The 14,897-nt window shown below is 41.1% G+C and overlaps 1 protein-coding gene across 1 annotated transcript in view; it reads left to right on the plus strand.

The window, feature by feature from the left end:
- Positions 1 to 14,897, plus strand: part of HEPHL1 (hephaestin like 1) — an 87,462-nt gene that overhangs the window by 48,707 nt on the left and 23,858 nt on the right. Inside the window, exons 10-13 of the mRNA XM_054439347.2 lie at positions 916 to 1,066; positions 4,455 to 4,667; positions 7,229 to 7,442; positions 11,969 to 12,108. Coding sequence (XP_054295322.2) covers positions 916 to 1,066; positions 4,455 to 4,667; positions 7,229 to 7,442; positions 11,969 to 12,108 — 718 coding nt within the window. The remainder of the gene's footprint in view (positions 1 to 915; positions 1,067 to 4,454; positions 4,668 to 7,228; positions 7,443 to 11,968; positions 12,109 to 14,897) is intronic.

The raw sequence follows: 14,897 nt of genomic DNA on the forward strand, positions 1-14,897 counted from the left end.
GGAAAGCATATTGCAGTGATCTGTGATGCTGTGTGATCAGATAGGCTCAAATAGACTGATTAGGAATATACGCTGTGGGAAGTCATATCCACTGTCCCCTCACTATCCACTCAAGTTAACATAATTTAGCTAAGTCTCGTCAGTTATATGAATTCATTATTTCACTCAAAAATGTATACTCAATGCCTGCTTTTCCAGGCATTTTTCTTGGTGATGCAGGTACAGAGAGGAATCCAAAGTGTTCCTACCCTCATGAAACTCACACTGCAGTAGGAAAAAGTAAAAAAAAAAACTTCATAAAATAGTTTCAGGTGGAGATAAGTGCTATGAAGAATAAAATAGGGTAAAGTGAGTGAGTTTCTGGGCAAAAGATGGTGATAAGTTTAGAAGGGTGGTTAGGGAAGACCACTCTGAGGAAATGACATGCAGAAGAGTGAACTGAGGAAGGGAGTTCTTCAATTTATGTTCCACAACACATGGAAAGACCCTGAGGCAGGAATGAGGTTGGCGTGTTCGTGGAAGGGCAAAAGGCCAGGGTGCCTGGAGCAAGCTAGGAGGTGAGTACAGGGAAATGAAGTCAGAGAGAGAAGCTGGGCCAGGGCTGGGAGGTCAGGGTAAGGAGAAAAAGTCCTTGAGTACCAGCCTGGCAACAGAGGCCAAAAGAGTAGAAAGCCTTCTAAGCAGGGGCTGATTTCCTTGGAGGACGGATGTAACGAGAAAGACAAATTTTCTGGGTGGGGAATAAATTCATCAGAGCAACATTCAGTATCCTTATTTAAAAATGACCTGGGAACTCTAGGGCTGATGTTGATCTGCCCTGACTTATTAATATTTTGTGTGAACTTTGAAGGAAAGCAATTCTGTGAATTCCTCCAAGCTGTACTTTTTATGTATTCATTTCTTTCTTCCCTGTAGAAAGGAATAGACAAGGAGTTTTACCTACTGTTCACAGTCTTTGATGAGAATCTGAGCAGATATTTTGATGAAAACATTCAGAAGTTTATCTGGCATCCCTTCAGCATTGACAAAGAAGATAAAGAGTTTGTGAAATCCAACCGAATGCATGGTATGACAAATGACATTCCCGCCTGTAAAAGAAAGGCTGACTTGCATTAGAAGTGAAAATGATTGGTGTGTTTGAATTATATTAATTTTGGTTTCTTGGATATTGTTCTTGGTCATGAGTAAGTTATTTCATGCCTTCAGCTTCAGATGGTATGGTGAAACCTCCCTATCTCTCAGAGATGTGAAATTTAATACTTCTAGAGCACTTTATCAGCCTTAGATGAAGGAAAACAAATTTTAAACTAGCGGCCGGGCACAGTGGCTAACACCTGTAATCCCAGCACTTTGGGAGGCCGAGGTGGGCAGATCATGAGGTCAGGAGACCAGCCTGGCCAATATGGTGAAACCCCGTCTCTACTAAAAATACAAAACTTAGCTGGGCATGGTGGTGCGTGCCTATATTTCCAGCTACTCAGGAGGCTGAGGCAGGAGAACTGCTTGAACCCAGAGGTGGAGGTTGCAGTGAGCCAAGATCGTGCCACTGCACAGCCTGGGCGACAGAGTGAGACTCCGCCCCCCCAAAAAAAAAAGAAAAAAAATTTAAACTAGCCAAGTTCACAGTATATCATGAATGTAGAAAATTACTGACGAACTACTCTCCCTTGGGTTCACAATAACATTAAGTCTGAAAACCAAAGTGACAATAGGAGATAATCATTACATAGCAAAGTGTCTATAATTAAGTAGTATGAATGATTTAATTAAGTAGTATGAGTGACTGGTGAGTGTTAATTTGTGAAACACTAGCTGTTCCTATCCCAGATCTTCATTTGAGAGGAATTACTTAATTCTCTCTCCCTGTCTCTTTGTATCAAGTGTTACAGTAGCAAACCACCTGCTAATTGCTTGTGAGTAACACAGGATGCTCATTACTCTTAGGCATATTACCTAAGGTAGCAGAGTAACTCAGTGCCTGCAAGAGTGTGCAGTCAATAAAAGTGCCTGAAGCAAGTAACATAAGACAACAGGTGCTAACCTGCTTGTTTTAGGACCCAGCATAAAATCTATTTATTGCCTTTTAAAGCATTATGGAAGAATAACAAAATAGCCCTTAACCTCCCTTCCTTGCATGGAAGTACAAAATAGTCCAAGGTTACAAGTGCCCCATGGCAACCAGGTCACAGACCCTATGGTCCCAGATGCTCATTTCCAACAGAGTCCCCTCTTGTGCCAATGGAAAGCACGGAGTAGTGCATTTTCAGTGTCATCTTCTACAAAAGGTTTTGCTGTAACTGAATATGAATATTGTTTCCAAACTTCTTAGTAGACAATATAAAGGGAAAATTAAGATAGAAATAAGGAAATATAGCAGTTTCTTGGTGGAGAAACTAAATTGTAAAAGAAATTTATCATCAAAGAGGTCGGTCTTCATTTAAAAAGATAATAAACAACTGAATGAACTACATCAAATCCAGCCCCACCCTACTTTGGCTGTGGGTGAATGTGAAACTACTTTCATATTTAGAAATACAATCTATAGTCCAGGCACAGTGGCTCGTGCCTGTAATCCCAGCACTTTGGAATGTCAAGGTGGGAGGATCACTTGCATCCAGGAGTTCAAGACCAGCCTGGGCAACATAGTGAGACCCCATCTCTACAGAAAATACAAAATTCGCCAGGTATGGTGGTGTGCACCTGTAGTCCCAGCTGCTACTCAGGAGGCTAAGGTAGGAGGTAGGAGGATCTCTTGAGCCTGGGAGGTTGAGGCTGAAGTAAGCATAATGGCTCCACTGCACTCCAGCCTGGGCAACAGGGTAAGACCCTCTCTCTCTTTCAATAAATAAATAAATAAATAAATAAATACAGGATATATCATTGTTAAAACAAAGTTCAAGGCAAATAATGCATCTTAATTCAAATGTCACATTAATTATAAACTAAGTTCTGCCTTCAGTCTTGCTTACAGGGAGTGGAAGGAAGAGAGCAACAAAGCCAAAAAGAAAGGGCCTGACATGGTACACAATGCTTTGTGTTGTGTTTATTATATAGTCTGTATTCAAAACATGTTTATTGAAAGAAAGAATGGATGAGTGAATGTTAGAGAGGCTTTAAACAAGCATTCCAAGGCAAGAGAAGATTCTCTACCAGCCAGCCAAGGACTGAATTTATTAGCATCTTGATTTATACTCAGATCTCATTAACATTTGATGGACAAGATTTAGATCATTTATTTGCAAAGACATTATCAAAGTTTTTTTTTTCCAAAAAATGTGGTGTCCTTCTCAGAAGTGCCAGAATTTCTTGGAATTTCTACTAATAATCCCAGATCTGAGTACAATTACCAAGCACCACTGGTTTTGCAGACACAGAAATATTAGGATAGTACAAAAGTAATTGCGGTTTTTGCAATTACTTTCAATGGCAAAAACTGCAATCACTTTTGCACCAACATAACAAAAAGTAATTTTATTTGACAATGGGATTATAACACAAGGTCACTCATGTGCATGATAATAGTTCCTTCCTACTATAGGCTTAGTAGAGAGCAGGAGGGGGGTAGAAATATTTATTTCTCCAAGAGACATCAAGCATGAGACACAATTATGTGCATTCACCAGTCAGACATTGCTGTTATATCATGGCATTCATCCCCATGGGGTGAGAATGCGGTTTCTAAATTCTTCTCAAGGCACTTTTTCAGATAGCCACTATCAGTGGATTGGGGTTGATGTCAAAGATAAAAACAATTTGCCACTCTGGAAGCACAGAGGGTCTTCATATCTAACTAATCATTATTTATTAATAAAGTCCCTCCAGTAATTGTATTGGGGTAAGGAAGTACGAGTTATCATAAAGCAAATTTATTTACTCAAAGACTAACCTCATATAAGCTTAAGTACCCCCTAAAAAACAATCCCTCTCCACTGACTGCATATGCACATATACTGTCAATTGATTAAAAAATCTTTCAAATAATGCTGAATCCATGTAATCAGTAAAAGCATGTCTGATAACTTCTAGAATCAAATGCAAAGCCCACTGGCAAATGAGGGTCTTGTAGAATTCAATGAATTAATAACTGAGGAAGAGACATTTAACAAGGGAGAGCATATGAAAATAACCACAAAAGAAACAGATTTTCATATTGACAGCCTTAGAGAAGAGTATGGGGAAATTATTTCATCAACAATCTGATTTATCCCTTAGTCATTCTTAGAATTAGTGTCCTTGCATATGTGTTGTTAAAGATAACATTTAAATAATTTCCTTATATTTTCATTATTCATTGTTAATTTTGGTCTCCATTTTAAGTGGATTCACCATGTGGCTTTTCCCTGGTACTGTTTATTCTCTGAAAACAAGGATCTTTTGTAAACAGTTTACATATTTGAAGCTCCCCTGCCCCATACACACTGATAATTTTTCACTATCTTTCTTCTTCCATTTAGCTGTTAACGGCTACATGTACGGCAACCAGCCAGGCTTAAACATGTGTAAAAGGGATAGAGTTTCCTGGCATCTGATTGGATTGGGCACAGACACCGACATGCATGGAATTGTTTTTCAAGGGAACACCATCCACCTACGAGGGACTCACCGAGACTCCCTGGCCCTGTTTCCCCACATGGCCACAACAGCATTCATGCAGCCGGACCACGCAGGTAAACTTGCTGGGTCCATCTCAGGTGACCAGATTTCTACCTTCAGGCTCATCCTCTTTAGACTCCTCCCACAGAAGAAATTGGCAGACTTTGTGCACTTCAAGTGGTGTAGAAATAGATATAGTCTTGATTAGAATCAGAGAATCCTGACTTATTAGTCCAAACACATAGTATAAGGGACAGAGGGGAAATATCTAAAATAGCATCCACAAAACAGAAGTGGGAGCCCTCTAAAGTCTTTGGTGCATAAATCCTAGGAGAATGTTTTTGATTCGCAGTCCATAAAAATTCAGCCCCGATAAAGTGGATATATTTTGCTCTCATTGAGCATGAACATAATTTCAGTTGCTTCTCTGAAGCATCTACCAAGGCATGGACATCCCAGTAGATGCTTCCAGATTTCAGATGTAGCCATAACTGCAGCCTGGTCTCTCTTCCATAGGTACTGATAACAGCCTTTTGATTGGGGGAATTCTCTGTTTTCATTCTGTTGGGCACCCTTGGTTTCCCAACAGGGCAATCTGGAATTTATGGAGACCCCTGTATAATGCCAGTACCTGGAACTTCTTCTCTTAGAGATTCCAAGCTAATGAGATAATTGGGGCGCTTTCATAAAAGATCTAGAGCAACACATGGTAGCACATGCTAATCACTGCATGAAAAGTGAGAACAAGCCCTATAGACATTGAACATGTTTTTCCAAACCAATTTTTTCATCGGTCTTAACAAGAAATCAATATGCTACCTAAGATGAGTACCTGCTGTTTACTAATGGATATTCTACTTCTTTGCTTTCCACTGGAACTGCAGTTTAGATGTCTCTGTGTCATCAATTAAGAACTTGAGGCTTGGGCTTCAAAATCTTTGCCTAAGGACTGCCTGAGACTAGGAGCTCCATAGTCTTTTCTATGTGAACTTTTCCTAGTATCCAGTCTCTGTACATTAGTATAGTTGATCAATTATGAATTACTCAAATCAAGGGATGCCTTGGACACAACTTTTTTTTTTTTTAATACGCTCTTCAAGACCAAAGAGGGGAGAGGATTGGGAAATAGCCAAATCATTTTAATTCATAGAAATAGGCACTCAAAGTTAGAGCTGCCCAGAATAATTTTAGAAATGGAGTTACTTATTCTAGTGCTTTGATCATTACTCCGTGTGTCCTATACATTTCTAGAGAGCTTCACAACAGTGTTTTCTAGTTTATGTTTGGTGATAAGCATAAATCTGTGACTGCTTAAAAGCTTAGTCATTTCACCAATTCCTGTCCCTTACCTATAAGTCAAGAAGGAGGGTGCTTAAAAGTGGGTAGAGTAGACTATATGCTGCAACTCAAACATTTCCATGTCCTTCTATTATTATTATCATTATTATTAATTTTGTTTTCTTCTTCATGCTACCTTGTCTAAGATCCTCTTTGTTCTTAGAGGAGACAATTCCTCAACTATTGAAGTGCCATGATCAATACATAAACAATAGGCTGCCTGGAAAAAACAAATGCAGGGGACAGTCTTTCCAAGTCTGTCTTCAAAGGTGTCTTCTCTGTGGTTTCGTATAAAGACCCTTCCTCATGTGTCCTCATCAGTGCCTGGGTGTGCTTGGTACCCATTGAATCAACCCATTGAGTTTTCGCTCATCTAAAAGGAGTAACTTGGCGACGTTTAGACAACAGAGTTACATGTATAGCAAGATGGAGGATACCTCTGTACATTGTAGAAGGTTAATGAAAGGTACACTCATCCCTCACCTCTAAAAACAGAAGCTACTAGAGAAAGGGGAGGAAGATTTATTGATCCAATATTTTCATTGAGAGTTAATATCTTCAATAATTTTATTTGTCTTATGTGATTTTACGGTGAGTTGAGTTAAGAAATATCTATCTGATGCCAATGCATCTAGAAAATTCAATCTAAAAATTACATAATTTTTGACAGACATGATTGTCAGTATTATGTAGAAAAATCGAATTGATTGTTTTTCTGTTTTCTGTTTCCTTTTCATTTAGCATAATGTAGACCTATCATTGGAAATGAGAAACTTCTTTGCTCAAGGGCTTAATGAAGTAATACATTTGGCTTTAATAATAATAACACTTACATATTTATTGCACTTTAGAATTTATGAAATCCTTTAGGGCAAAATACTCATCAGAAATGTGGCTTAATTTGAACCTTGTCTAGGATAATCATCTTACAGGTAATTAGTTCTTTTTAAACTGGGCTGGGCTAAGACAGTCATTGGTGGTTTTCCATGAGAGACTGTCTTCTAATAGGTGTGAATTATAGGGGAGACCCAGAAAAGTCATTTCTTGGTAGCAATATTGTAAGTTTCTTTTTTTATAACAAATGAATTTTGGACAGTATCTTTCTCTCCACAGAAGTAAATATATTCAAAGTAATCTATTCCCCCTGGGGTCTGATTTTAAACTACTAGACAACTGGTATTTTAAAAATCCACCTAACTGGTTATTTTGGAATAAAATATGCAGGTTTGCTAAAAACAGACCATCACCAACAAAAATACCGAGCACCACACTCAATGCCAAGCCATTTCTCTTGCAGGTATTTTTAGGGTGTTTTGTGCCACCATGCCCCACCTCCCGAGAGGCATGGGTCAGATCTATGAGGTCAACAGCTGTGACAACAGGGACCCTTCTGAGCAGCGGTACGGGATGATAAGAACTTTTTACATCGCCGCTGAAGAAGTAGAATGGGATTATGCCCCTAACAAAAACTGGGAGTTCGAAAAGCAGCCCTTGGACGCAAGAGGGGAAAGGTACCACAGGCGCCGCCGCTAAGGCTCCTCCGTGGGATCGCGCACGCTCCGTAGGTCTTTAGCAAGTGTGGCTCCCTGCAAATTCCCAGGTTGTGTCTGCACAGTTCCGGCCGACAGAGACTTTTACTTATGTGCACAGATTAGGGAAGCTGCCCACCTCGGCCTCCGGAAGGCAGCGTGCAGTGTCTCACAGGCCCTCGGCGGGCTCTGCTGGGTGGTCATGGGATGCAGGGCATGCTTGGGAGTGAGTGTGCAGGGTGAAAAGGCTCAGGAAAAGAGGCAGATCACACGGTTATAGTGGGGCTGGGAAGACAAAAAGGGCCAGAGAAGGCAGAGAGGGTGTATGATGCGGGGTGAGAGGATGGGCTGCTGTGGATGCAGGACCTCAGGAAAGGTTGAGGCTGAGCCATTGGCAGAGCGCTGCTCTAAGTGGGGGACCACCAAGGAGGGACAGGAGGCCATTGCCTTGTAAGAGACCCCGGGATTGGGGTAGGAAGAACAGGTTTCTCTACTAGGCCCTGTGCCCAGAAAGTCTGCAAGACTGGCCCTCCCTTAACAATGCTGTTGGCCAGTGGTGCATGCCCAAGACTCAGCAGCTCTCAGGCCGCCAGTGAGCATTGCTCTTCCAGGGCGCTAAGCCCAGAGTCCAGGAACCAAGATCCCTAGGGTGCACTGGGATGGAGTTAAACAAGGGAGAAGGCAGGCGCAGACCACAGACCTCCTCCCCCAGGGCTAATCCCCTCCCTCCACAGCAACCCACTGCCTGGTATTACTGTTCTGATATGCAGATGAGGAAACTTGGAGGCAAAGAGTTAAGGCGCCCAACTAGACATTGGCAGAGTTAGAACTGAACATAGATCTTTTGAAAGACAAATAAATCCGCGTTCTCTCCGGCACACTACATTGTCCCTCCTGGCCCAGTTCCTCTTTGTTCTTTATTGCCACCTACCCTCGCCCCCTGCCGCCATACTCCCCTCCCCTCACCTCATAGACATCCTCCGTGGCTGCGAGACAAACACGACATGCTACTGTTCCTATCTTAACACAAGTATTTCTTTTCTTATTTATTGGCCTTTGTTTTGAGGGGCTATACTTATGGAAAAGAGTATAATGGTTCTACCTTCTGGATACTTTTTTTTTTTAAGATTTCCCTTAAGAACAGGAGAATTTTAAATCCATTCAATTACTCACTAACCTATTTGTTAGGCCAAACACCTCTGTTCTGAAAAACTAGTGCTGCCAATACAAGCTGAAGACTGGTGCTGGTACAGTGGAAAATGAAATGAATTCCAATCTGGCCGTTTCTAAAATGATTATTTCATTAAAATGCTACCATAACTAAAGAAATAATTGTATAATAATTTTGTCATGTGTACAATCTTAGCCCCTGAATGTATAAAAATATAGCCTTTATGATGTTCTTACAACTAATATGAACTCCTACTTTAAGTCTCCATCCCACGGGGCTAGCAGGAAGGTCTAGCTTCAGTCTTCTGAGACTCCCTCCCAAGTGACATAGAGAGATAAACTGTGCTGGTGGGGAAGGGGGTGCAATGCCATAATTACACCTTCCCCTGTCACTCTGATTCTTGCCCATAGATAGATGAAAGCAAAGTGAGATAAGGACAAGTTCACATGTTCAAAGTTTAACAAATGCTGTAGACAACAATTCAGTATGGAATTGAAATGGCAGTTCTCTCAGGGCACATCTGAGGCATGTCTGTAGATAAGAGCCCAGTGACACATACCCCTTCTGCACCCTAGTTTCTATGTCTCTGCCCTTTGTCCCATGGCCGTGGTAGAAGCCCATCTGGTTTTTGAACCATTTGTGGGTACAGGCTATCCCTGAGACATTTATTATCCTGGTCAGCACAGGCCCTCTGCCCCACCTTCAGACCTAGAAGTCTTTCTTTGGGGTTTCCTAAAACATGCTGGGAAGGCCTCAGCATCCCAGAAAGCCAACAAATGGGACCATCAGTACAATGTCCAGGGGAAGTTTATGCAGTGGGAGGAAATTTGAAAACAGAAATTAAGTTGCTATGAAAAAATAAAGTTGTATTCCTAGTACTTCTGAGCTTGTAGACTGATATGTGTGTGATTTAGTCATCTTGAGATTCTCCACAATAAACCACTGCCTATTGAGCAGCTACTGTGGACCAGGCATTCTGCTAGGGATTTTACAAACCTTATCTGACATAACCCTTACAACACACCTGACCTACTCCACCAGTTTTTGCTCAGCATCTTTTGCACCATTCTCACAAGATGATGAAAAAGCAAGTGCTTACATAGTGCTGAACATGGGCCTGACATGTGCTTTACCGATACTAACTCACATGACCCTCATATCAACTCCATGAGGTAGAGGAATTATTATCAGCCTGGTTTGCAGTGGAGAAAGCTGGGAAACAGTGGAATGTGGCTACAGGTTCTGCACTGGTCACTACCACATGTAACTGGGACTCCTGAAAAATGAAAGTAGAAGAAAAGTTCTCTTCCCTTGGAAATCATACAGTCTAGGGTGGAAGTATACATGCATTTATTAAATACCTACTATATGCTAGGCATTGTGCAATGTGCTGGTGAAACAGTATGGAGGATAGACAAGGTCCTTTCCCACACAGAATTCCTGGTCCATGGTAAGACTTTAGAACAAGTATGTTCTATGAGAGGGGAAGGGTAGAGTGCAGCAGGAGATATGGCAGAAGCACACAGCCCTGTCTTGAGGAAAGGTAGGGAGAAGGTTGGTAGTCAGGGGGGGCTTCTGGGAGGAAGTAGTCTTTGAGTTGGGACATGAAGAGTAGTCCACTTGAAGAGGAAGGAAGCATGTTTGTGGCAGAGGGAACAACCTGTGTAAAGGCCTGGAGGTGAAGGAGAGCACATCATGTTCAAGAGAGTGGATGTTTAGAATGACCAGAGCATACAGCCTAGGGGCTAGTGATGGGAAATGAGGCTCAGGAGGTGGCAAAGGCAGATAGTGAGGCTTGAGAGCCAAATTGAGGAGTTTGGCAGTGGGAAATCATAAAAAGGCTTAAAATCAACGTGGTTAAATGTATAGCTTAGGATCCCTCTGCCTGCAGTGTGTGAATAGAGGGCAAAGAGGAGTACAGGTGGCAGGGAAAATGATTAGGAACAATTCCACCCAACATAGGTAAGTGATACAAGTTGCTGAGATGAGAATGAAAGCTCCCTCAGTGGAAGGAGATGGAAGGGGTGGGTCTCATTGTATTTTAGAGATAAAATTAATAGATTTTAAAAATCTGTCTTTTGTGATGATCTGCCTTGGTAACAGATGAAATGTACTATACATGTATGGTACATATACAGTCTATCCTCGTTATTTGTAGATTCTGCTTTTGCAAATTTGCCTACTTGCTAAAATTTATTTTTAACCCCAAAATCAATCCCTGTGACATTTTTGTGGTCATTTGCAGGTACATGTAGAGTGGCAGAAAATTTACGTTGCCTGATGCACACATTTTTCAGCTGAGGTCAAACAAGGAGTCTCTCTGCCTTCTTGTTTCAGCTCTCATACTGTAAACAAATGTCCTTGTTTTCAGATTATTTAGTGCCATCGTTTTTGCACTTGTGTGCTTTATGTTGGTGCTTTCACTGTTTAAAATGCCCCCTTAAGCAGAGTGCTGAAGCAGTGTCCTGAGTGTAAGAAGCCTCTGATGTGCCTTATACATGTGAGAGGGGCTTTGTTCCTGCATGAGTTACAGTGCTGCTGGCTGTTGAGCTCAGTGTTAATGAGCTCAACAGTGTTAATGCTGTTAAGCTCAGCAATACATATTAAATAAAGTGTGTTTAAAAAGAAACAGACATAAAACAAGGTTATATATTGATCTGTTGATGAAAATATTGTGACCAGAGGTTTGCAGGAACCTAACCCTATATTTCCCCTAGGAACAATGGTTCAGTCTTTATTAGTCCAGTTATCACAATGACTTTCTAGAACATAACTAGGGTGAATAACAACTATCAACTGTATCTAGCTATATTTGTATATAGATATATACACAATACATGACTATGGTCCTTCTTGAGATCTTTCAAAGTGGAAAAGCATTACCATGTACAGAAAGATGCATATGAAATCTGGAGAAACTCAGGGTGGTAGAGGGTGGATGTGTATGTGTGTGTGTGTGTGTGTGAGATGACACACACATGCAGATGCAAGTGTGTAAGGTTAGATGGTCCCAGAAGAGAGGCACAACCTCAAAGGATCCTTAGTAGTCTCTGAGGTTGGCCCTACTCAGTGCTTAGCAGAAGATTACAACAGTGATTTCCAAGGGTGGGCCATGGACTGGTGCTGGGCTGCCCATATCAGAACTCAAGGAGCTTTAAAGTGCAGATTCCTGGCCTCACTCCCAGAAAGTCTGGTGCAAAAGGCCTGCTCCCCAGGGAGAACTTGATCACAGCCAGGTTTGGGGAGCACTTCTCCAGATTACCCCTGAATCACTTAGAAGCACTCAAAGCTTTTCTGCTTTCTGACAACTTTAATTTCTGATGCTTCTGATTTGCAGACATGGAGATATATTTATGAACCGCACTGAAAATTGGATTGGCTCTCAGTACAAGAAGGTGGTTTACAGGCAATACACGGATGGAGAATTTGTGGAGATCAAAGCCCGACCACCACGAGAGGAGCACTTAGAACTCCTGGGTATGGCACAGATTTCAGGCGTGCACTGTCAGCCCCAAGCATGTGCATGAACACATACTCATGTGTTCTGTTAGACTTGTGGCTGAGAAAGGATAGAAGAAACAGAGTAACTTGACTGCATTCCTCCAAGTGTGATATCTTCCTCCTCTACCATTATCAGGAAGTGTGCTGAGTGCTCAACTCATACAAAAAATAGTCATAATAAGACTACCAGATAATACACAAATAGGAATCCATGACATCAGGGCAGTCTAACTGGTGTATGATACCCTAAAGCTTCTTTCCAATCCCTATACTGAGCCAGGAATTTTTTTTTTTAAATCCTCCAGCAGATATATGTATATATAATACTTTAAGTTCTAGGGTACATGTGCACAACGTGCAGGTTTGTAACATATATATACATGTGCCATGTTGGTGTGCTGCACCCATTAACTCATCATTTACATTAGGTATATCTCCTAATGCTATCCCTCCCCCCTGCCCCTACCCCATGACAGGCCCCGGTGTGTGATATTCCCCTTCCTGTGTCCAAGTGTTCTCATTGTTCAATTGCCACCTATGAGTGAGAACATGTGGTGTTTGGTTTTTCATCCTTGCGATAGTTTGCTGAGAATGATGGTTTCCAGCTTCATCCATGTCCCTACAAAAGACATGAACTCATCATTTTTTATGGCTGCATAGTATTCCATGGTGTATATGTGCCACATTTTCTTAGTCCAGTCTATCATTGATGGACATTTGGCTTGGTTCCGAGTCTTTGCTATTGTGAATAGTGCCGCAATAAACGTAAGTGTGCATGTGTCTTTATAGCAGCATGATTTGGGTATATACCCAGTAATGGGATGGCTGGGTCAAATGGTATTTCTAGTTCTAGATCCTTCAGGAATCACCACACTGTATTCCACAATGGTTGAACTAGTTTACAGTCCCACCAACAGTGTAAAAGTGTTCCTATTTCTCCACATCCTCTCCAGCACCTGTTTCCTGACTTTTTAATGATTGCCATTCTAACTGGTGTGAGATGGTATCTCACTGTGGTTTTGATTTGCATTTCTCTGATGGCCAGTGATGATGAGCATTTTTTCATGTGTGTGTTGGCTGCATCAATGTCTTCTTTTGCAAAGTGTCTGTTCATATCCTTCACCCACTTGTTGATGGGGTTGTTTTTTTTTTCTTGTAAATTTGTTTGAGTTCATTGTAGATTCTGTATGTTAGCCCTTTGTCAGATGAGTAGATTGCAAAAATTTTCTCCCATTCCGTAGGTTGCCTGTGCACTCTGATGGTAGTTTCTTTTGCTGTGCAGGAGCTCTTTAGTTTAATTAGATCTCATTTGTCAATTTTGGCTTTTGTTGCCATTGCTTTTGGTGTTTTAGACATGAAGTCCTTGCCCATACCTATGTCCTGAGTAGTATTGCCTAGGTTTTCTTCTAGGGTTTTTATGGTTTTAGGTCTAACATTTAAGTCCTTAATCCATCTTGAATTAATTTTTGTATAAGGTATAAGGAAGGGATCCAGTTTCAGCTTTCTACATATGGCTAGCCAGTTATCCCGACACCATTTATTAAATAGGGAATCTTTCCTCATTTCTTTTCTTTGTCAGGTTTGTCAAAGATCATATGGTTGTAGATGTGTGGTATTATTTCTGAGGGCTCTGTTCTGTTCCATTCGTCTATATCTTTGTTTTGGTACCAGTACCATACTGTTTTGGTTACTGTAGCCTTGTAGTATAGTTTCAAGTCAGGTAGCATGATGCCTCCAGCTTTGTTCTTTTGACTTAGGATTGACTTGGCAATGTGGACTCTTTTTTGGTTCCATATGAACTTTAAAGTAGTTTTTTCCAATTCTGTGAAGAAAGTCATTGGTAGCTTGATGGGGATGGCATTGAATCTATAAATTACCTTGGGCAGTATGGCCATTTTCACAATATTGATTATTCCTATCCATGAGCATGGAATGTTCTTCCATTTGTTTGTGTCCTCTTTTATTTCATTGAGCAGTGGTTTGTAGTTCCCCTTGAAGAGGTCCTTCACATCCCTTGTAAGTTGGATTCCTAGGTATTTTATTGTCTTTGAAGCAATTGTGAATGGGAGTTCACTCATGATTTGGCTCTCTGTCTGTTATTGGTGTATAAGACTGCTTGTGATTTTTGCACATTGATTTTGTATCCTGAGACTTTGCTGAAGTTGCTTATCAGCTTAAGGAGATTTTGGGCTGAGACGATGGGGTTTTCTAAATATCCAATCATGTCATCTGCAAACAGGGACAATTTGACTTCCTCTTTTCCTAATTGAATACCCTTGATTTCTTTCTCCTGCCTAATTGCCCTGGCCAGAACTTCCAACACTATCTTGAACAGGAGTGGTGAGAGAGGGCATCCCTGTCTTGTGCCAGTTTTCAAAGGGAATGCTTCCAGTTTTTGTCCATTCAGTATGATATTGGCTGTGGGTTTGTCATAGATAGCTCTTATTATTTTGAGATACGTCTCATCAATACCTAATTTATTGAGAGTTTTTAGCATGAAGGTTGTTGAATTTTGTCTAAGGCCTTTTCTGCATCTATTGAGATAATCAGGTGGTTTTTGTCTTTGGTTCTGTTATGTGATGGATTACGTTTATTGATTTGCATATGTTGAACCACCCTTGCATCCCAGGGATGAAGCCCACTTGATCATGGTGGATAAGCTTTTTGATGTGCTGCTGGATTCGGTTTGCCAGTATTTTATTGAGGACTTTTGCATCGATGTTCATCAGGGATATTGGTCTAAAAGTCTCTTTTTTTGTTGTGTC

The sequence above is a fragment of the Pongo pygmaeus genome, chromosome 9 (genome assembly GCF_028885625.2).
Source record: "Pongo pygmaeus isolate AG05252 chromosome 9, NHGRI_mPonPyg2-v2.0_pri, whole genome shotgun sequence".
Lineage (NCBI taxonomy): Eukaryota > Metazoa > Chordata > Mammalia > Primates > Hominidae > Pongo > Pongo pygmaeus.